Source organism: Loxodonta africana, chromosome 10 (genome assembly GCF_030014295.1).
Source record: "Loxodonta africana isolate mLoxAfr1 chromosome 10, mLoxAfr1.hap2, whole genome shotgun sequence".
NCBI lineage: Eukaryota > Metazoa > Chordata > Mammalia > Proboscidea > Elephantidae > Loxodonta > Loxodonta africana.
In genome coordinates this window covers 26,542,697-26,566,807 of record NC_087351.1, presented here as the reverse complement: position 1 = coordinate 26,566,807, position 24,111 = coordinate 26,542,697, and the positions used below count along the sequence as shown (strand labels likewise).

General features: G+C 36.0%; 2 protein-coding genes across 2 annotated transcripts; both read right to left on the bottom strand.

Moving 5' to 3' along the window:
- Positions 1-2,583: 2,583 nt before the first annotated feature.
- LOC100676077 (olfactory receptor 4K3-like) lies at positions 2,584-10,321 on the bottom strand. Its single transcript, XM_003418700.2, has 2 exons — positions 10,174-10,321; positions 2,584-3,548 (listed from the first exon to the last, which is right to left on the bottom strand). Exons 1-2 carry the CDS (start codon positions 10,319-10,321, stop codon positions 2,584-2,586), a joined length of 1,113 nt encoding a protein of 370 aa, XP_003418748.2.
- A 7,290-nt stretch (positions 10,322-17,611) lies between these two features.
- LOC100662368 (olfactory receptor 4K1-like) lies at positions 17,612-18,935 on the bottom strand. The gene is given in 1 exon segment (XM_010602731.3): positions 17,612-18,935. A coding segment is annotated over 1 exon segment (936 nt). The 5' UTR covers positions 18,856-18,935; the 3' UTR covers positions 17,612-17,919.
- Positions 18,936-24,111: the final 5,176 nt, after the last annotated feature.

The following is a 24,111-nucleotide window of genomic DNA, read 5'->3' as shown; positions in this document are numbered from 1 at the left end:
GGCCAAAACTTGAATTGGGCCAAATTCACTGAGTTAGTGTCCAGTTATGAGGTTTCCTGGTAGTTGGCCAACTAAGTGCCCTTTCCAGGCAATACCATTTTGTAACACTTATACAGAGTCATAGCCAATGAAAATCTTAAGTCTCACAACAGACCCACTTGCTTTGAACATGTCATCAGGAGGGATCAATCACTGGAGGAGGACATCATGTTTGGTGACTAGAGAGCCAACAAGGTTGTAGGAGGCCCTTGGTTAGATGGATTGGCACAATAACAATAGCCAAAACAAAGGCCTCAAACATGCTGGCAATCCTGAGGACGATGCAGGTAACTTTTTGATCTATTGTACATAAGGTTGCCATGAGTCAGAGTCAACTTGACAGCATCCAGCTATCTACAGAGTAGACTACTTTTCATTCAAAACTTCTATGACATCTTTGTTTATGAGTGCATATTTCTTAATATGCAGTCATTTCCATGAGACCAGAGATTTTCCTCATTCTCTTTTATGTGTCCAAAGTATGTGGCATAAATTAAGTAAGTAAAAAAGTTTGCTAAAATGTATCTTTTTGCTTTTAATTGAACTGAACTTAGTATAACCACACTGAGATTATTCACTTAATATATGTGTTTTATCATTTCTCTAATACTCTTTACTTTCCTCTATTCCTAGTTATTTATGAACATGTTTATTGCTATCCTGGTTGATTTGGAATCTATTCCTGAACAGAGGACTATGACTTTTGCTTTTTTTTTTTTTAATGCCTCTCATTGTCCAATTCAATGATATGCATACAGCAAATTTTTAATCAAAGTCAGCTTATTACAGTAAGATTCAATTAAGTAACCTCACGTCTGAAGAACACAATGTTCGAACAAAATCAGATTCCTACAAAGTGGAATGACTACATAAAATTCGGAGACTTAGGGATGGACAGTCAAGTTTTCCATTGGCTTCCTACCCCAATCACTCCCACATACCTGATATGTATGAAACAATGATATAACTTACCTGAAAATTAATGTTTTGTTTATGATGTCTCCCTTATGGCACTTACTGCATATGCTTTCATGTTAAGCTTTTGCTACTTTGACAAGTGTGCTAGGAGATAGAATAATATTTGCCTTAGAATAATCTATCCTAAGTAATAAAACAAAAGACAATCTCATTTTCAGTTCAGAAACTACACATTTGAATTGAAAGCTAGCACAAACAGAATAAACTCCTCCTGAAATGAATTAAATAACCCAGGGAAGACAGGAACAGATCCTGTGGCTGAAAAAAGGCAGAGTCAATTGCATGCTCACCTTTCTCTTATCCCTTCCATGGTAAGATGGTTACTGGTATGCTTCTGAGGTTTCACTTAAAGTTTGATAAAAAAGAGTATTGGAAATACTTCCTAATTACTCATGTATGAGCTTTCTGTAACTGCCTTAAAATTGACCCTCTCAAATGAAATTAACTAAGCAAAATCCTACAGTGATTCTCAACTAACAGTAGGCTTATTATCAGTGCTATAAAGAGAATTTGTATGTACGTGTTACATTTCTTCCAGAGGGTACAAACTATTGTAGTAATTTCAGCTACAGACGATTATATTTTTGGTGTGCTATTATTTGTTTCAGAGGTCCCTAGGTGTCACAAACACTTTGTACTTGTCTACAAACCTAAAGGTTGGTGGTTCAAAACCACTCAGCTTCACTGCTTCATAAAGATTACAGTCAAGAAATTCTATGGAGCAGTTCTACTCTGTAACAGATGGGGTCACCATGAGTCAGAATCCACTCCATGGCAACAGGCTTATTATTTCCTTCAAAGACAGAGCAGCAAAACTCAATCTCATAATTGCTTCTATAGTATTTTATGTCTTTAAGATTTAACAAACTCACTAACCAAACCCACTGCTGTCGAGTCGATTCCTACTCATAGCGACCCTATAGGACAGAGTAGAACTGCCCCATAGAGTTTCCAAGGAATGCCTGGTGGATTTGAACTGCTGACCCCTTGGCTAGCAGCCGTAGCACTTAACCACTATGCCACCAGGGTTTCCTTAGGATTTAACACAAATGACAAATGAAATCTGATTTTACAAACATCAATGTCTTATTTGTGTGCCTGGAATTTTAAAGGACCCAAATTTCCCCTAGAAAAATTATGAGCTATAAGTGATAAAGGCAGAGGAACATGCTTTAGGGTATTCATACAGCCTTTCATGCCAAAGCAGATTGTTCTTAACTCACATTATGCTAAGTTACCCTCTGTGCTAACCTGGTCAAATCAGAAGAGTTAGGAAATCATTTTTAATGCCTAAAATACTGCAAGAGATTAAAAATTAATAACTCCTATATAAGGGCAAAAGGATTACTTAGGAGTTTTAATATATGAAATTGATGTATTTTAGGGAAGATAATGTGAGCCACAGAATATAGGGACTATCATAAAAAGATGAGATTCTGCACTGAATTTACCAACTTTTAGATCACCAGTTTCTGGAGCCCTAGTAGTGAAAGAATAATTATGATATAAACACAAGGATAATAATTATACGCAGTCTCTACAATGGCCGAGAAGTAAGGTTATATGTTACTTCTTCACAGTTATCAAAAGACCTCGGTTCCTTAGCTTCCTTATGGCTTCCTTCACATCTTTATTCCTCAGTGTGTAAATGATGGGGTTAAGGAGAGGAGTAAAGACAGTAAAAAACACAGAGATAAATTTATCAATTGGGAAGCTTTCAAAGGGCCAAATATAGATGAAGATTAATGGGCCAAAAAACAGAACCACAACAGTGATGTGGGCAGACAGGGTTGAGAGAGCTTTGGATGTCCCACCAGAAGCTTGGCGATGGACAGTGGCAAGGATGATAGTGTAAGAAATAAGCAAAAGGAGGAAACAGATGAGTGATAGCAGACCACTGTTGGTGAGCACCAGGATCTCCAAAACATAGGTGTCTAAGCAGGCAAGCTTGATCACGAGAGGGAGGTCACAAAAGAAATTGTCTACCTTGTTGGGTCCACAGAAGGGCGGGTTGACTGTGAATGCCAGGTGACTGACTGAGTGTAGGATGCCAATGGCCCAAGAGACTCCCACCAAAACAGTGCACACCTTGCGACTCATGATGGTCATGTAATGCAGAGGTTTGCATATAGCAATGTATCGATCATATGCCATGGCAACAAGAAGCACCATCTCACTACCCCCAAAGACATGTAAGAAAAAGATTTGTGACGTGCATCCCTGGAAGGTGATTGTCTTGTGTTCATTGAGGAAGTCTGCAATCATCTTGGGAGTAGCAAATGTAGCCTGAGAAACATCAATGAAGGAGAGATTGCTAAGGAGAAAGTCCATCGGGGAATGCAAGTGAGAGTCTGTAATTACTGTGAGGATGATAAGGATGTTTCCCAAAACAGCAGCTCCATAAAACACAGAGAACACAAAGAAAAGGAAGACTTGGAGTTCTTGAGAGCTAGACAAGCCCAACAAAATAAATTCAGTAACCACTGACTTATTGCTCCAACCATCAATTGAATCTGGGCTGCTGAAGTTACCTAGAAGAGAAAAAAAAAGTAATTGAAACGGATAAAGATAAGTCCTTCTTTCATGCAAATTTAACAAACATTTTAATTCTAATAACTATAAAAAAATGATGAGGGAGTGAGGCAGTGATTATTCACATTATTCTTAGGAAATTGCTACTTTTCTCTGTGGTTCCTTAAACAATTACATGAATTATTCTTTACTTTTGTCATGTAAGATAGATGATAGATTGGATGGTTGGACAGACGGATGGAAGGAAGGAAGACAGGTATATAAATGCATCCAATTAATAATGTCAATAAAGATGGAGAGAAGAAGTTGAGAGAAAGCAGTATTTGCCATTGTATTCTAACGTAGTAATGCAGAAGAAGTGTCCAAGTTCTCCATAGTTCTTTGAAAGGCAAAGTCTGTACTTACACATTTAGATATAGTGCAAAATGATTCTAGCGCCCTTGACAAAATCTTGGAGGGAGAGGAAATTTAGAGCAGTGTAAAGAGATGGAAATCGGCCCAATTACTCTGATAAATTACATCAAAGGAGTGAGACGTGGCCATGTATGTGAGATATCTGCAATAATAAGAATAGAGAGAGATTTATTTCTAACTAAACTAGCATGAGCCAGAAATTGCGTTTGCTTTCTTATAGTAAAATAATTTAAATTTTACAACAGTGAGTTATAAAAAAGCAAAAAAAAAAAAAAAAAAAGATATCTTCCCAGGACCTTGGAAACACACATTCTTTTAAATAAGAAAATGATTCTTTTAGTATCACAGTTGTACTATCTTCCTCAATATTATTTGCCTTTTATAGCAACTGAATTGAATATTATTTGAGCAGACCAGCTATCTATGCAATTTTAATTAGCATCAGGTATTTCTGATTAAATTTATATTTGAGCTTCTTATCTCACTTGTCCTTTTTACAACCACTTCATTCTTTAGTGTAGTTAATATTACAATAACAAAAGTCTTTTCCAAAGCCTATTGATCAAAGTCTCTATTGTAAATTATTCAACAAATAAAGCATCTGCTATGCATCAAACATTATTATTATAGGCTCTAGAGAAAAAGAAACTAACGTAAATGTAAAAAATCCTCCACTCCCAAATAGCTTACATCCTAAGGGGATAAGGAGCTGGAGATTAAAAAATAAATAAAATCTATATTGTATTAAGTAATGATAAGTGCTATGGAGACAATGTTCCTTTGCTGTTCGTAAGGTTTTCACTAGGTTTTTAAATACCAGTGGCAAAGATTCCAGTATCACTGCAGCAGGCAAGCCACCACAGTATGACAAATTGGCAGACACATGCGATGTGTATACTGAGCAAATAATCCAAGAAGCTGGACAATGTGAAGAAGAACGGGCGTCAGGATTGGAGGAAGACTCATTAATAACCTGTGATACACAAATGACACAACATTGCTTGCTCAAAGTGAAGAGGATTTGAAGTACTTACTAAGGAAGACCAAAACCACAGCCTACAGCATTGGAGTACACCTCAGTGTAAAGAAAACAAAAATCCTCACACCTGAATCAATAAGTAACATCATGATAAACAGAGAAAAGATTGAAGTTGTCAAGGATTTCATTTTACTTGGATCCACAGTCAATGGCCATGCAAGCAGCAGTCAAGGTATCAAACCATGCATTGCACTGAGCAGATCTGCTGCAAAGATCTCTTTAAAGTGTTTAAAAGCAAAAATGCCACTTTAAGGACTAAGGTGAGCCTGACCCAAGTCATGGTGTTTTCAATTTCCTCATATGTGTGTGAGAGCTGGACTATGAATAAGGAAGACTGAAGAAGAATTAATGCCTTTGAATTACGGTGTTGGAGAATATTGAATATACCATGGACTAGCCGGAAAAACGAACAAATCTGTCTTGGAAGAAAGATAATGAGAACGCCCATTAGAAGCAAGGATGGTAAGACTTTGTCTCACATATTTTGGACATGTTATCATCATGTTTGTTAAAATAGAGGGAAATGAAAAAGAAGATGACTCTTAACAAGATGGATAGACACAGTGGCTGCATCAATGGGCTCAAACATAGCAACAATTGTGAGGATGATACAAGACCTGGCTGTGTTCTTTTCTGTTGTACATAGGGTCGCTACAAATTGAAACAGACTCCATGGCACCTAACAACATGGAGAAAATAAAGTGGAACACAGGAATACAGATTGTAAATGGGTGGTCAGAGAAAGCCTCCCTAGGCAGGTTTCATTTCAACAAAGACAGGAGAATAAGGGCCATGAGGAAATCCATTCCAGACAAAGGAGGTAGCTAGCAAGTGCAATAACTGATTGATGTGAAATGAGTGCTCTTTTTGGAAACATCTGTATAATTTTGGCAGGTTTATTGGAGATAAAATGAATGGAGATTTAGCTTTTAACATTATTATGTACTTGACAGGTGTATAACTGGCTTTTCTGAAAAAATTCTGCCTCATGAGTTTAAAAATATTTCCAACTTAGGAAACTATAAATTCAGCCTTAAGAATGAAGACACGTAAGCAACTTGCCTTTGCATTTTCCGCAATAAAATATGCATATAAAATTGCTTTGCAAATTCTGTATTTCCATGTAAATACATGGTGTAAGTTTTATCATTCAAAATAAAGTGAGAACTATCTAAGGCTTCCAGGAAGGGCCCTTTGAAATGAAAAACTCAGGGCCAAATCTCACAAGCTGGGAGGCACTTCCTCTGTGTCTGTAGTGACACTCAATGACAGTGAGTTCAGATATATTATTTATTCATGGCATGACTTTCAAATATCGAGGCCATCAACAAAAACATAAAAATTGGTCATTGCTTTTTATGGTAACGCCTCACAGAATCTTGATCCTTTTGATGTGTCTTCCTGAACTATAGCTCTGTGTGTACGAGGTCTGATAAAGGATTTAAATAGTGGTAAATGCATTAAACCAAAAGTTTTCTTACCTAAAACCGTTTTATTTTGTATCCAATTTTAATTGAATTGACTTAGTTTAGTTTTACAAGTGTAGGCAGAATTTCTCTAAAATTCTAAAAGCATTTTTTTCTGTATTAAGGGCCAATCAGAATCCTTATTTACAACGTTGTGGATAAGCCAGCCTTCAGGGAAAGGAAAAGACTGAAATTTCCATAGGAAACCATTATATAAATAGCATACAATTTGAGATCAGATCTGGGTTTAATTCCTGGCTTTACTACTTATTTTGTGATATTGTTCACTCATTCATTTATTCAACTTATTAAACACCTTCTATGATTATATGCCAAGCAGTCTGTAGGCAAGGGAATATAACAGTAAACAAAATATATAAGATTCATGTCCTCATGCAATTGACCACAACTCTCTGAAGTTTTGATCCCTTAACTGTGATAGCATACATTTGAAAGAAGTTTGAAGACTATAAAGTGACGGATAAATATTAGTTGTGTTAGCATGCTATTATAATTGAAAATCACATTAAGTTTTAGCACCATACAATCAGAATGGAAAAATATCTTCTTCTGAGCAGATTCACAAGCTATGAGGTTTTTTTAAAAGCAAAAAATAAGATTTATGAACCAATATTAGAATGAAAACATTTTTCTGTAATAAGCATACAATTGTTGAAACAATAAGATGAAAATCTGCAAAGAGGAGCCAGGTAGGGTTCCTCAGAGTGCTCCCTGTATTCACCTGTAGTCACTTCCAATCTTCAGAGTTCTCGAAGCCTAAAAGAAAGAGTGGGATAAATCAGAGGTACAGTTATGTTCCAAATAGTTATCGTTGTGAAAGAAAGGGAAGCCTTGTCTGATGTTTTATTGGGAAATCTACTTTAGAATTCAAATACAGAGTTAAATACATCCCTGACTTGGGCATGAGAGCATCCTAAGGGTAATACGATGACTTTGGAAAGCTGCTACAGGCCTCTGTCTAAGCTAAAGTGAATGTGAAACTAACCTTTCACTTAAAGAAGAAATGTGAAATTCGTAGGTGGTACTTCCTGGACTTGGGAATTGATATGATTTAGCCAAAAAGTTCAACTAAAAGCATTCTAGTCAAGCATAAAGAGGGAAGCAAAATTCATAAGGCAAATTGTAACAGCTTCTTCTTTGGGTTAAACTCTAGGTTTCTCAGCTCAGATTAACAAACAAAACCATTTGGTGTTAATGATAGCAATGTGAGACAAAAGAGTCAATCAAAGACATCAAAGAGAAGAAAAATAGTTTGGCAATGAAGATAACCATCTTTACATGAGGAAATCGGCTTCTTTGTGTAGATAATCAAATTAAGTCAAGGATTTTGTAACAAAGGACTTGCTTTAGTTGCCTTTCATTGAGATGTGACTAATCACCGCATAAAGAGATATATAATTCTGATGTAAGAAAGTGCAAAATAGTAGAACTTAGAAAATTCCTTCAACATTATCCTCTGGAGCCTTAAAATCTTGTGAGTGACCATCTAAGATGCTCCACTGGTCTCACCTGATCTGGAGCAAAGGAGAATGAAGAAAATCAAAGACACTAGGGAAAGATTAGTCCAAAGGACTAATGGGCCACATCTACCACAGACATCACCAGATTGAGTCCAGCACAACTAGATGGTGCCTGGCTATCACCACTGACTGCTCTGACAAGGATCACAACAAAGCATCCCGGGCAAAGCTATAGAAAAATGTAGAGCAAAATTTTAACTCACAAAACAACCAGATTTACTGGCCTGACAAAGGCTGGAGAAACTCCAAGAATATGACCCCCGGACACCCATTTAGCTCAGTAATGAAGTCACTCCTGAGGGTCACCCTTCAGCCAAAGATAGACAGTCTCATAAAGTGAGGCTAAAGGGGTGCACCAGCCCAGGGGCAAGGACAAGAAGGCAGAAAGGGACAGAAAAGTTGGTAATAGGGAACCCAAGGTCTAGAAGGGGAGAATGTTGACATATGATGGGGTTGTTAACCAATGTCACAAAACAATATGTCTACTAACTGTTTAATGAAAAGTTAGTTTGTTCTGTAAACTTTCATCTAAAGTACAATAAAAAAAAAAAAGTCCCTCAATGAGAGAAAACATCAAAATATCAAATTACAACACTCTGTAAAGCTGGGAAGAAAATGGCTCTGCCACTCATAATTACAATAGTGTTAGTCTATTTTCAAGTCAACTTTTACAAAGCATTGTGCTAAACATTTCATGCATTATCTTGTTAATTCTTACAACAGAGCTGTGATGTATGTACTATCACAATCCTAACATTACTGTAGAAGAAGCTTAGCTTAGCGGTAAAGTCAGTGTCACAAGGGCACACTGCTAGTAAACAAAGGTTTGCATAGTCCAAGAATACATACTTAATCATATATTTTTCCTAATTAAGAAGGACCTGATCACTGGGAGCCTATATCTGAAGAAGTCTTCCTGGTCATTAAAATGACAGTTTTATGTCCCGTTCTATACTCTAACATCATTTCTGTTCTCTCTGGTTTAAATATCAACATGCTCACATTTACCTGAATCCCTCCATCAATCACCAGTGTTGGCAGTGACAATAATCAGACATGCTTTGATGTTTTGTTTCACATTTTAAAGTCTCACACGCAAACTTCAAGTTCACCTTCTTAAGAACTCAGGTCATCTTAACCCTATCAATAAATTTAGCTTAGAATACCTTTAACTCTCTGAGTGGTAATATCTATGCTTAATCTTTTGCTTGATGTGATTAAATTCCACATACCAGTTCTGATAGTAACCCCAAGGGAGTAGCAGCAGCTTGAGGAAGACAAGCCTCCAAAACCTATTGGTTTTTTAAAAAATGAACCATAAGGGCATACAAGTATTTAAATACCATACCACACACCCCAAAATCTCAGATAGCCAATCCCATTACAATAACCAGTTAAAGAACTTCCTTTGAGAAGTGAAGTCATCTTGCTGTGGGAGTTATTAGCATCATTTTTGATGCCTTTCCCAAAGCCATGATGATGATAACTTTTAAATTATTGGCCTGTAATTGCAAGTGAAGACATTTATCTCCAGGGAAAATGTAGTGACCCAGAAGCTTGAAATAGTTACACTTAACCTCACTTAATAATTTGTCTCCCTCCACGTGCCTCTTTTCCCTTACCCAAGGTGACCGTTCCAGTAAGCACCAACCTGCATATTCAGAGCCTGAAGAAAATCAGATCAGAAGAAACGTGCATCTGGCAGGTGCCTAAGAAATTTAGAAATATTTTTTTTAATCTTTTGTGTCTTCCTTTTCATGGCAGTATTTATGATAAGTGCTTCAAACACCATACTACATAATATTCTGTTAACCAAATTCGATATTTTAATTGTGTCTGCTCAGTACTTGACCATACAATAAAATCAGAAAGAAAGGTTAGTTGGGGGTATATGGGTGGAGTTGCTCATATATACATAGAGCTTGCTTTTGGCTGTTGTGAAAAGAAATCTCATGAGAGATGTAGAAGAACTAAGACGGTCTCCAGAGAAAAGCAGATAACAACGAGAAAATGTTTAATGTTGAGACAAAGAGTAAGCATCAAGAAAATGTGGTGAACATAATCTGGGAGCTCGGCTTCTCTGAGCTCCAGGCTGATACGCCAAGTTCTTTCTCGACATTTTCTTTTTAAAGTTTCATGGACATTTTCAATTCTGTTTACAAACCTATTCCTTCCTTAGTCTGCTCCAGCATTTCCACAGGCCCCTTGGTTTCAGATAGAAACTTGATTCCTTCCCTCCATATATCCAACCCATTAACAAGACCTGCTGTGCCTTCCTTCAAAATAGTCCCAACATACCAACTTGTTACCATTTCTGCCTCAATCAGCCCTATCCAAACCTTCATTATCCTTCTCCTTAAAAATTTCAAAGGCCCTCGAATGATCTCTCATTTTCTACCATTGACTCTTTCCAATCAATTCTTCGAAGAGTAGTCTTTTTAAAAATTAAATCATAGTAAGTTACCTAACTTTAAAATGATAAATGTGTTCTCACTGTTGTTGGAATAAAACTCAATCTCCTTAGTGATTCCTTTCCATTTTAGATTTTATATATTACCCTTCAACCTTATTTCTGGTCACTCTTTTCTCTCGCTAAACTCTGCTTCATTTCCTGGTATGCACCCTACCTTTCCACTTTAGGAAATTTCACATTCTATTTCCTCTACCTGAGTATTTTTTCCCCCTGGTTCTTCATATGCTATATCTTTTTCATCTTTCAGATATTAGCTGAAAGACTATTATACAGAGGGTCTCCTGATTTGTAATTTTTTTTTTAATCTCGAGACTGTATTTGTTCTTTTCGTAACACATCACAGTTTTCATTTGTTTGTATTGTTTACTTTCCTCTCCTGTTTTTTGTACTTTTGTTTTCATACATTTACTTCTGTACATGTTGTGAGCCTCGCAATATGAAACACTTAGAGAAAAAGTTTGAAAAATTAAGCTGTGGAAGACTGTCAAGTGGTGTAATATATGCAGAATTAGAATCACAGAAAGAAGGAGGAAGAAAAGTACTGGAAGAAATAATGGTCAAATTTTTTTCCAGGTACGATGAAATTATGAACTCAGAGATTTAAGAAACTCAGCTAACTCTTTCAGAAGATAGTTGACAAGAACCTCGCCAAGGCACATCACAATCAAATTCCTGAAAACCAGTGAACTGAAATAATGATAAAAGCAGCCAATGGAAGGAAAATAAAATCCAAAAATGCTCTTAATCCTATCTTATGTATTTTGCACCTCAGATATTTTAATTTTTATCTCTTGAAATTTGATTTATTTTATTTTTTCTTATCTTGTCCATTTCTCTCCACATCATGTTCATGTTTTCCTCTACCTGGTTGAGCATATGGAGTATATCTTTAATGACTGTTGCAAGAGTCTTGCCTGATAATTTTATCACTTGTGTCATTTCTCAGTCTCTTTCTGTTGGCTGTTTTTTGCTCCTGCTTATAATTCATATTTTCCTACCTTGTTGCATGTCTGGCAATTTTTAATTATAATCTAGCCATTTTGAATTTTGAAATATTTTTTTTCTTTCTTTTTCTTTTTTTTATTCCTTTAAATATAGTTCTATTTGGTTTGATGACACAATTAAGATTCTTGGAATTATTTTGCCCCTTTTGGGACTTGTTTTTAAGCTTTGTTAGTGCAAGTGTAGATCACCCTTTAGGGCTAATTTTTCAGCAGTACTGAAGCAATACCAATGAAACAATGCCATTGCCATTGAGTCAATTCCAATTTATGGTGATTCCATGTATTACAGAATAGAACTGTTCCATAGGGCTTTCTTGGCTATAATATTAATGGAAGGAGATTATCATGCCTTTCTTCCATGTTGCCACTCAGTGGATTTGAACCACCAACCTTTAGGTTAGCCACCCAGGGATTCATTGAGGGAATATCTTCCTAGAAATCTACACTAATCTGGTTGCAAGTAATATGACATATTTCTGCCATGTGTGAGCTTCAAAATTGTTCTGCCCACCTATTGTCCAATGGTTCTTTCCCAGGTTTCAGATAACTTTTTCACACATATGCACAGAGTAGTATTTAAACAAATACTTGAGGAGAGCCACCTGAAACTATCTAGGACTATTTCTCTGCTCAGCTTCTTCTTATCCAGTATTTTTCCCAGAAAATTCTAGTCATATTGACCTGCTCAGACTTCAAATTTTGTCTTCTTAATTCAGAGAAACTAGCAGCTTCTATTTAGGTTTGCATTCCCTCTACAGTAGCCTGGAAACTCTCACCAGACTATAAGTTATTGAATTAATAGAGTACACCTTGATTGTTTGTCTTCTTGGGTATTACTGTCCTTCACTGTTGTCCAATGTCTAAAAACCATTCTTTAATATATTTTGTTCAGTTTACAGATTATTTAAGTTAGAAGTGTAAATCTGATCTCTGTTAATCCATGGTGGCCAAAAGCAGAGTCAATTAAGATTTTTAATGGTGATTTTTAAATAAAATTTAAAAATAAATATCCTTCCAACTTTTACCTCTCATCCAAAGAACCCTATCCCTTTTCTTAAAGGCAGCATCTGTCACCAGACTCTTTAACATTTCCCGAGATAATTTGCATATATATACACAAATATGTATACATGATAATTTATACATTTATTTTGATATGTCCAAGAATCATTTTCATTATATTAATAACAACCTATTCATATACTTGGAAACCGTGTTGGGATAGTAGTTAAGTGCTATGGATGCTAACCAAAAGCTCAGCAGTTCAAATCCACCAGGTAGTCCTTGGAAACCCTATGGAGCAGTTCTAGTCTGTCCTATAGGGTCACTTGACGGCAATGGGTTTGGATTTTTTTTGGTTTAATTATATGCTTTGTCAAATTTTCCTTTGGCTCGTGAGGATTTTACTTAATATTTGTAAGAGTTATTTACCTGTTGAAGGTCTTAGTTCTTTGTCTACTAGTTATTGCTGTTTTTCATCTAGTTTTTCTTTTGGCTTTTTTGTGATGGATTTTTTTATACCTCCATGGAAAATTATATAGTGAATTTTAGCCATCTTTTTTTTATTTTATGACTTTTGGATTTTTTGTCACATTTAATGCAATAGTTTATGGTCTTTACTGATCACTGATAACCCAAATAGACTCAATGGTGAAGTAAGAATTAGAAAGTGGAAGAATGTATCTCTGGCAGTACAGAGAATTGACCAAATCAAATAGCCACTCAGAAATTAAAATCCCTCTTCTCTTCTTCCTCCTCATTCTTCTGCTCCTCATCATCCTCATCTTTTCCTCCCCCTCCTTTTCCTCATCTTCCTCATTCTTCTTTATCTCCTCTTCTCTTTCTCTTTAATTTCTTCTTTTATTTAATGAAAATAGTATTCACCTTGAAGGGTTGCTAGGTAGTTGGTAAAAATGAATAGTGCAATCACTAGCACAGAGTAGGTGTCAAATAGATTTTATTTTGTGTTTGTCTTCCTTAAAAGCCACTAATAATCTTTTTTGCCCTCATCTTCTTGAGCTTTGTGCTCTGCTACTAATTTCCATGAGTGCAATTTATGAGATAAAATCTATTATTAGTCTTTCCTGAACTCTACTCTCCCAAATCTGTGCCTGTGTTAGTCAAGGCACAAACTGGGAAACAGAAATCCTTCTACATTACAGAGCCAGTACAGTACAGTTAATCATTTACACATGTGATTGATGAGTTAATAAGGCAACTAGGAGATGCCAGCCACACTTCTTCCCCAACTCAAGATGGAAAAATAGAGAAAGTGTTTTTGGATACCTGGGGTCACCTAGCAGAAGCAGAAAATATGATGGCCTATCTTCCAGGAGCTAAAACACCCCCAGAAATCATAGTCAGTATAATGAAGCATCCAATGAACAGAGAAGTATCCAATGAACAGAGCAAAGAGTAAATTCCTTGGCTTCTATTTTCCTCTTGCCATCCAATATTCATTGTGTCTCTAAATGACCAAATGCAGCTGGAAGCAAGCTAAAATTGCAGCCTGGAGAATGCAGATTTCAGGGTCAGCCTAATATGGTGCAGAGTAGAGGAAGGATAAGGAATAGATGTGAGAACAAACAGGATAAGAACTAGCAATGTGGTTTTGTTTGAAAAAATAAAATGGGCTGTTATCTCTTCCAATGTGTTCTTTCCACCATCTGAATCCATGGAAATATCAAAATCCAGAATCCAAAAAAATATATATTTTTTGACTAACGGAGAGGTACAGTTTTGTTTCTTATTTCTGTAGTATGTTGCTCCACTATGACCTTCATCAAAGTCCATCTTGTATTTTAATTCTTTGTGTTTATGTTATTTCTGCCATACATGATTCTAAGTCTTTGACAAAAAGATTGATTTATCTTTGTATAACTTGGACAGAGTACGTTGTTTGTGTTATAGTCTTACTTGATATTGGATAAATTTTATTTGACTTCTAAGTTTTGCTAATAAATGAGCACTGCCTAGTTCCAAATTTAGAGATGTGCATTTTACTAAGACAAAAAAGAAGAAAGGGAAGAGTGAGTGTGTGCATGTGCATCATCAATTTAGCCTACTTGCAGAGGCAGGAGTAGAAAAAGCCTACCTTCACAGAGTCCATACCTATCCATATGTTGACAGAATTACCTGTTCCAAAAAAACTATTTGCTTATACAATGTTTTACTATTCATAGTGCTTTTGTTTCCATTACATCATCTTGTCTCACAGGATTCCTGTGACATAGTTATTATTAACAACCTCATTTTACATATGAGAATACTGAGAATCAGAGTAGTCCAATGACTTGGTTTTTCAAGGATATGATCAAAACCTGTAAATTTTCACCAGTTGTTGTTGTTAGGTGCTGTTGAGTTGGTTCCAACTCATAGAGACTCAATGTACAACAGAAGAAGATACTGCCTAGTCCTGTGCCACCCTCACAACCATTGTCATGCATGAGTCTATTATTTTAGCCACTGTGTCGGTCCATCTCTTTAAGGATCTTCTTAGTTTTCACTAACCCTCTACTTTACCAAGCATGATTCCTTCAAGAGGAACCGGATTTGTTTATTTTTCTGGCAGTCCATGATATATTCAATATTCTTTACCAACACCATAATTCAAATGCATCAATTCTTCTTCTGTCTTATTTATTGCCCAGCTTTCTCATGCATATGATGTGACTGAAGTTACCATGAGTTCAGTCAGGCACACCTGAGTCCTCAAGGTGACATCTTTGCTTTTTAACACTTTAAAGATATCTTTTGCAACAGGTTTTGGCCTCTGCAATACATCATTTGATTTCTTGACTGTTGCTTCCATTGGCCTTGATTGTGAATCCAAATGAAAAGAAATCCTTTACAATTCCAATATTTTATCAGTTTAGCATGATGTTCCTATTGGTCCAGTCGTGAGGATTTTTGTTTTCTTTATATTGAGGTGTAATCCATACTGAAGGCTATAGTCTTTGATCTTCATCAGTCCTCTTCACTTTCAGCAAGCAAAGTTGTCATCTGAATATCACAGGTTCTTAATGAGTCTTCCTCCAATCCTTATGTCACATTCTTCTTCATATAGTCCAGCTTCTCAGATTATTTGGTCAGCATACTGATTGAATAAGTATGAGGAAAGAATATAACCCTGATGCACACCTTTCCTGATTTTAAACCATGCAGTATCCCCTTGTTCTGTATGAACAACTGCCTCTTGGTCTATGTTGTTTCGACATGAACACAATTCAGTGCTCTGGCATTCTTATTCTTCGCAATGTTATCTGTAATTTGTTATGATCTACACAGCCAAATGCTTTTGCATAGTCAATAAAATACAGGTAAACATCATTCTAGTATTCTCTGCTTTCAGCCAACATTTATCTTATATCAGAAATGATATCCCTCATTCCATGTCCTCTTCTGAATCAGGCTTGAATTTCTGGCAATTCCCTGTGAATGAATTGCCGCAACTGTTTTTTGAATTATCTTCAGCCCTCAGCAAATTTTACTTGCATATGATATTATTTGATAATTTCCACACTCTGTTGGATCACCTTCCTTTGACATGGGCACAAATATGGATCTCTTCCAGTTAGTTGATTAGGTAGCTGTCTTTCAAATTTCTTGTCATAGATGAGTGAACTCTTCCAGATTTGCGCATATTTGTCTCTATTTGTATTCCATCAATTCCTGGATCCTTGTTTTTTGCCAATGTCTTCAGTGGCTCTGGAACTTTTTCCTTTAATTCCACTGGTTCTTGATCATATGCTATCTCCTGAAATGGCTGAACGTCAGCCAATTATTTTTGGTACAGCAACTCTGTGTATTCCAACTAGGAGAACAGAGTTAAATAAAAAAAAGAAAGAAAATACCACCAAAAAATCACAATTGATTTAATGTTTATTGTATGTCTAAAATTGTTTTGGCACTGTATAAAATATACAACACATAGTCAAGTTTGAAAGATTATTACCCGTGTTCAACGTTGTACAACTGAGATTGACTGTCTATTTGAAGTTCCTAGAAACTTTAGCTACATAGTATGTATGTTTATTACTAAAATTTAGCTTGCACAGGGTTTAGCACGTGGAGTTATTATATTTGCACATAACAACTAATTTATGTCTTATTGTGCAATTAAAATACTGAATTCAGAGTGAAAACAATTGAAGACTTTCAATTTTATGTTAAGCAATTATTTTTTCATTGTTAGAATACACTTAGTTTTTCTGTTATAAGGCCTTTTCCATACTGCAAAGCTCAGGTGAGAAGTATATAGGAAAAATTTTGAATAGCAAATGAAACAACATTTAATAGATGCTTTTGATCTTTAATATTAGGTCTATATGTGAATTGTACCTGTCCTTTTGCACTTTCAAGAAATGTGAAAGAATAGATTCCAGACTCAGTTCTAAGTCAGACCAATTTTTGTCACTTTGTGCATTTGTTAGTTTCAAAAACAGATGGACTTAACATTTGCTTTGCATCTCATATTGAACACCTTACATATTTGCAAGCAATTTCAAAGATACTTGCAATTTTCTGTGAATAATGTCTAAATCATTGTAATCACTTTACCCATATTTCAAAAGAAGTAGCCTTGGAAAACAGATGTACTTATATATGTTGCTGATACCACTAAATATTTAGAAAAAATCTAGGTTTTTGAGTAGAAATACACACCATATATAATCTAAAAGAAAACAAAAAAATTTATAGGAGTATTTGTATGTTACTAGTAATAAGTAGAAAAAAAAAATTTAAGTAACCAAAAGAAACCATAGTCAACACAGAAGAAAAAGATAAGCTAACATATGTATATCAATGAAGTGAAATTCATGTCGTAAAATACAATAATTTTTCCACTATGTCAACATGTGGAGTAATGCTATGAATAATTTGAGTATAGTTTTTTTAGATATCAGAAACAAAATTGGCTCCTACATATTGACTGCAGTGTATGAAAATATCATATGTTCAATTAAGGAGAATTATAAGTTTGTTGTTGTGTGCTGTCAAGTGAATTCTGACTCACAGCGACCTTATATGAGAAGGTAAAGCTGCTCTATAGCGTTTAGTAGGCTGTAATCTTTATGGAAGCAGGTCACTAGGTCTTTTCCCTGCAGAGCCATTATGTGGGTTAAAACTGTTGACCTTTCAATTAGCAGCCAAGCACTTAACCATTGCACTACCAAGGCTCCTATTACAAGTTTAGAAACATGAATAGCTTTTTTTTTTCCATTCGAATCTATTGTCTCTATAAAATATTTTAAAGTATTACTAAATATTTTCAGGACAATTTAGAATGTTATGCAATTCCCTTGCACTTAGGGCAAAATAACAACTCCATAGCTAAATAAACCGTATCATTAGTAGAGATGGCTACACAATGCTGTGATCCACTGGAGTTTTTTCATTCACATTCAAGATTATCCTCCCTCTTGGTAGTTCTCTAGTTTTTCCAGGAGTTCACATGACGGTTTCTCAATTTCCGCATGGCAGATTTAACTTCTTCATTCCTCAGAGAGTAGATGATGGGATTCAACAGGGGTGTACAAACAGTATAGAACACAGAAAGGAACTTATCCACAGAAAGTCTGCTAAAGGGCCATATGTAGAAATAAATGCAAGGTCCGAAGAAAAGAATCACCACAGTGATGTGGGCAGTTAATGTGGAAAGAGCCTTGGAAGACCCACTGGAGGATCGGCATTGGACAGTGATCAAAATGATGGTGTAGGAAATAATTAAAGCCAAAAAACAGCTCAGTGATATAAGGCCACTGTTAGTTAGGGTCATAATTTCCATTTTATAAGTATCCATGCAAGCCAACTCTATCACCAGGGGAAGGTCACAAAAGAAGCTATCTACCTCATTGGGGCCACAGAATGGCAAATCCACTGTAAAAGCCAAGTGGCTTACAGAATGAAGAATACCCACAGCCCAGGAAATTGATACAAAAATTATACATAATCTCCGATTCATGATTGTAGCATAGTGCAGGGGCTTACATATGGCTATAAATCGGTCATATGCCATAGCTACAAGCAACATCATCTCACTCCCAACAAAACTGTGAAGAAGGAATATCTAGGCCATGCGACCCTCAAAAGAGATAGTCTTGTGCTCAGCAAGAAAGTCTGCAAGCATCTTGGGGGTGGCAAAATTAGACTGGCAGATATCAATGAAAGAAAGATTACTAAGCAGGAAGTACATAGGAGAGTTCAGATGGGAGTCAGAAGAAATGATAACGATAATCATGATGTTGCCTAGCACAGATGCCACATACACAATTGAGAATATTGCAAAAAAGAAAAGCTGAAGTTCCCAAGAACCAGAGAGTCCCAGCAACACAAACTCAGAGACCACTGATTCATTTGTGTGAGCCATATATCCAATGAACAGTCACCTAAGTGAAAGAAAATCAGCATATCACAATGATTCAGAATAGAATATAATTAGTTTATATATAAAATAAATATAGGCTTTCAATTAAGTCAATCAACTTAATGAAATATGGATTATCAATTGACTGCTATTTAAACACCTATGAAGATGATGGAAAATGGGAGAAGTGGGAAAAAAGGAACAGGTAAGGCTCCTATCATAATAAAAAGTAAGATACATATCTAGAAATAAATAATATGAAATTAGGACTAGGCGAATATGAGTGATACATTAATACCATACATATTAGCAAGATGAAAGAGATTACTCCAAAGTAGAAGATAAGGTATTATGGGGTAGGAATTATTTGAGTTAAAACTTTTTAAAAGTTTGGAATTTAATAGACAAAAATGAAAGAGAAAGCTATTTTAGGCAGAGGAAATAATAGGAAGAAAGATACAAAAGTAAAAACGCAGAAGACATTTTCAAAGACGCATGAATGGAGAGTCCTACCTGAAGGGCATTGTGCGTGCTAAGAAACAGTAAGTTGGGAATGGTAGATCAGGATGTAATTCGTAGTTGTAATTTATCTTGAAAGCAAGGCTAAGTAGTTTTGATTAATAGCCTTGAAATTGAGAATACTATATTTGAAGTGTTTTAAGAAGTTTAAAGAAGCAATTTACCGTCTTATTGAAAAAAAGAGAAAAATTCTAGAGACAATGGTGATACTCTGAAAGTTTCTGTGAAGGTCAAGAATGTTTCTTTTTACCCAATTTTAATCAAATTCACCTTCTGTCACATAAAGATCAATCAATTATGAGTGAACCATCTATGCTTTTTCAGTCTCTTAGTTCTTACCTTGCCTTTTATCTCTTCGTAGACACTCCTTGGCACACTTGGGTTTATCAAAATCTAAAACTTCTTTCAGGAATGGTCCTTTTGGAAATGCCGCATGTAACTTAAATATACGTGGTAAATTTTGAACACACAATAGATTCTCAAAAGGAAATATTTAAGTAGTGTGTAAATTGCCATTGGATTTTTTTTTTGACATTTTGCTTAACACACTGGGCACAATGTGAGCACTTGGTGCAAAAAGAAAATTATGCACCATCTCCAGTTTTTAAAGAAACATGTTTGGCTTTAGCCATGTACCCACCAATACAATAGATATTTGTCCTTATATTGAAGTTCTGTACCCCATATTCTTCAGTGGTTTGTTAAGACCAAGTTATCTATATATAACCAAAACAATAAACATTAAAACTTTTAAAAGTAAAAACTGATCTGGACCTTGACCTGTTGCCATCAAGTCGATTCCGACTCTTAAGTGACCCTATAGCACAGAGTAGAACTGCTTCATAGGGGTTTCTAAGGAGCAACTGGTATAAAAAAAAAAATTAGATAACCTTAATTTCGTTATATAATTTTACCTTGATTGTTGAAGTCTAAATTCTAACATTTAAGTGCTTGCATCTTTACATTTGAGTTATAATATCTAATTTTAAGAAAAAATTCAGAAACTTATTCAAGTATATGATCAGGTCAGTGAAGCCAGAACTGACCTAAGTACAAGATACCACCGTGGAATTTTCATCTCAATGTGGAAGTACTGAGGAAATGCTGGGATGTCTGATCATGTGTTTACATGGGCCTGAGAGAAAAGGAGGCAAACAAACTTTAGGAAAGAAGTAGATTCCCACCTATAAGACTAAGAAAAAGGTCCTGAAGAGCTACAGTTACGAATTTAAAAACAATAAAAGCTGACATCACAAGGAACCTCTAGAATCCAATCCATTGTGTAAAGTCTGCTAAATATTACGGCAATTTCATGAATTGATATTTTGAGGAAGAAAACTCACAGCATCTGGGGCTAGTGAGCAAAATATTCTTAATACAGAGTATATACATACTTTTGGAATACAACTACGCTAATATTAATCCAGAAAACCCTGCTGGTGTAGTGCTTAAGTGCTATGGCTGCTAACCAAGAGGTTGGCAGCTCAAATCCACCAGACACTCCTTGGAAACTCTATGGGGCAGTTCTACTCTGTCCTATAGGGTCACTATGAGTCAGAATCGACTCGATGGCAATGGGTTTGGTATTTTTTTTGCTTTAATATTAATTGATTATAATCACAGTAAGAAAGACTCCAAAATAGAAGTTTTACCATTATTTTGTAATAGGATTTGCCACTTAAATGAATCATGCATCTTGTATAAAAAAAAATATGCTTTACATAATAATAATAGTAGCAATAATAACTGTTATACCACCATGTTACAAGCACTCTCCTAAGAACATTACATAAATTAACTCATTTAATCCTCACAATGAGCCTGCAAGGTAGCTGCCATTCACATGTCCTTTGTACAGATAAAGCGGAGAAACTTCATTGCCATCGAGTCGATTCTGACTCCCAGCCAGCCTAGAGAACAGTGTAGAACTGCCCCAATATGTTCCCCAGGAGCAGCTGGCGGATTTGAACTGCTCACCTTTTGGTTAGCAGCATAACTCTTAACCACCATGCCTCCAGAGCTAAGACAAAGTAAATTGCTAGAGTTTACACAACTAGTAAGTTGTACACTTCTAGTAATGTCTTCCACAGTGGACTGGGCGTGGTCAGACTATCTTTGAAAAAAAAGATTTTTCTGAAGATACCCAAACTTTCTACAGATTCCATCATTCCTATATCTAACAGCTAGTAAGGTTTGTCAGTCCTCACTTCTGAAAATAAAATAACTAGACCATCCCTTCACACTAACTTTTCACAATTTCTTACTGCAAGTAAAACAGATCAGACTCAATGCTGTATTTCCACTAACTAGCTGTGTGACCAGCCTTAGAAGACAGAACTAGATTATCCCCAACACTGTCCCTAAAATTCTAGTTTTTTTTTTTTTTTTTTTATAGGCAGATGTGTAATGGGAACATGAGGAGTTTGGAAAAATCACTCAGGATTCCTTAAACTATGCTCAGAGCATCCAATGCCTTCATTAACAAAACATTCATCCCCTTATTGCCAGTGTACTTCAGAGATCAAAGTGTTTTCAGACCTCAAAGTACACCGTAAGAGAATTTCTCCCTCCTGATTTAAGACCATGTTTGATACATAGGAAATTAATCTTACATTAATATCCACCTCTGAAATGTACCAATAAAACTCTGAAACCATAAGCTTAATTTTTCTTGTCCTTAGTTTATCATTTAAAAATATATAAGACTTTGCTACAAGACTAGAAACAAAAAGTAGGAAAGGACACCCTATTGATCATCGTGGGTTTCTATTATTCCTCAATGGACTCAGACATACCAGCCATCACGAAGACGGTGCAGGACTTGGCAACAATTTGGTCTGTTACACGTAAGGGAGCCATGAGTAGGAGCCGACTCAGTGGCAACTAACAACAAGACAACGCAGATCGTCACTCTGCTTCAGGTAGCAACGCCTTTCCTCATCCCAGGGAAATTTTGATAGGGAATAAATATTTATTTAAAGACAGGCTAAATAATCTGTAAATAGAAAGCACAAAAGAGACAGAGAAGTGACATATATTGGTCGTAACATACCTTACCTGTGCTCTTCGGACTATGATTTTATTCTTAGCAAGGCAGCCCATAAATGTGGGCATCAGGGAGTCATGTAGACAGGGAAAAGAACAGGATTGCACAACTTCTAGGCAGCATTTCCAATTTTATTGAGACGACAATCACCCCCCTTTGCTAAATTCTTGTTGCTAATTTTGTGTATAGAAGACAGTTTACTTGTCTAGTCCAAAAAATATATATGTTAAAAGTGCATGTATTACTTGTACTTTTAATAACTTAGCCTAGTCCTTCCACTCTCCTTATTTTTGCTAAATTTGGGGTCCTTCAGATTGTTCTTAACTCCTTTCAGTTATAAGTCTTTATACTGACAATATGTGCAATATACTCCTGACTTGATGCACTTTAACCTGGTCCCAGGCACTAAACTGTGCTAAAGTAATATCCCCAGGTCCTGCCCTAAGGTAGCGAAGGCTCTGCTCTTGTCTTCAACCACACAATTGCAATATCCTAAGGTGAGACAATATAAAGCCTTCTATCCTGAAGCCAAGGAACTGATCTCATTGGAGAAGTGAAAAATCAGCCTTTAGAGATCAGCTGAAGACATCCTGCGGTGGGAGTAATTATGGTTTACGAAATATTTTTCTAAAGACAGAAAAGGGAGGGGAAAAAAAGAAAAACTTTTACCAACTCTTTGATATGTCTGAAAGTAAAAAATTATTTGATATGTATAGACTCCTGGTTAGCAAAGTTGATTCTGCAACTTTGTAACTGTTAATATAACAATCACACAATCTTACAAGTGAATTTCTAGACTCAAGGGTAGTTTCCCCCAATCACAAGAGCCCACCACTTCATAGGACAATTTAATCTATTGTTAGCTTTTTCATGTTGTTCTACCAACTGTAATTTCATGCAACAAATCTATTCTCTTATAAACACGATGATTCTTTAAATATTTGAAGGTGTTCTTATTCTTTTCCATTGGAAATCTTCTGCTTCTCCTCAAAGACACATCAACAGCTTCATCTCCTATACTTTATGTAATAACTTTTCTCAGTGCCACACATCTTACTGTCCCTAGAGATTCTGATGCAAGATTTAAGTGATCGTTCTCATTCTTCCCCAGATCACATTTCTCTGATTTTCCAATTTTGTTCCTCCAAGGTCCCTAACAAACAACCAAAATCAATTTTTCACTGTTGAGGAATTCTAACCATTTCTCCATCCAAATTTGATAGCTGAGTGAGTGTTTGTGTTTCTGCCCAGTGAGATAATTTTCTCTCACCAGAGCCCATTAAGATCATCAGAGTGGGATGTAATGCAGCAGTAGTCCATTTTTTTGGCTCATACCAGTCTGTAGACTTACGCCATCCATAGCAACCTTCCCATGATACCATAAAATTGAGGAGAGTGAAGGTTAGGATACAAAACAAGTAGGTGACACAGAGGCCTGTATTACTTGTTCAAGTTCATTACTTGTGCCTTTGGACTGCTTGAGCTTGATCCCAGGGGTACCACTTCTAACTTATGATGGCTTGTGACTGAGACAAAGTCATTTGGTAATAACACATGGCCAGGAGCTGAGTTCCTACTGAGGCCCAGTAGCATGCTAGGTTTTGCTTTTCAGACAAAGGGTAGTTCTATGATGCAGAATTCAGGGCTTTCCTCCAGAATCTTAAGACCTAGCATTGCCACTCTAAGCTCTTGCC

Coding starts and splice junctions, on each gene's coding strand:
- LOC100676077 (XM_003418700.2), bottom strand. CDS start 10,321: ATGGTAACAAGTTGGTATGTTGGGACTATTTTGAAGGAAGGCACAGCA. Junction 3,549..10,173: donor GCAGACTAAGGAAGGAATAG/GTTTGTAAACAG, acceptor TTTCTCTTCTAG/GTAACTTCAGCAGCCCAGAT.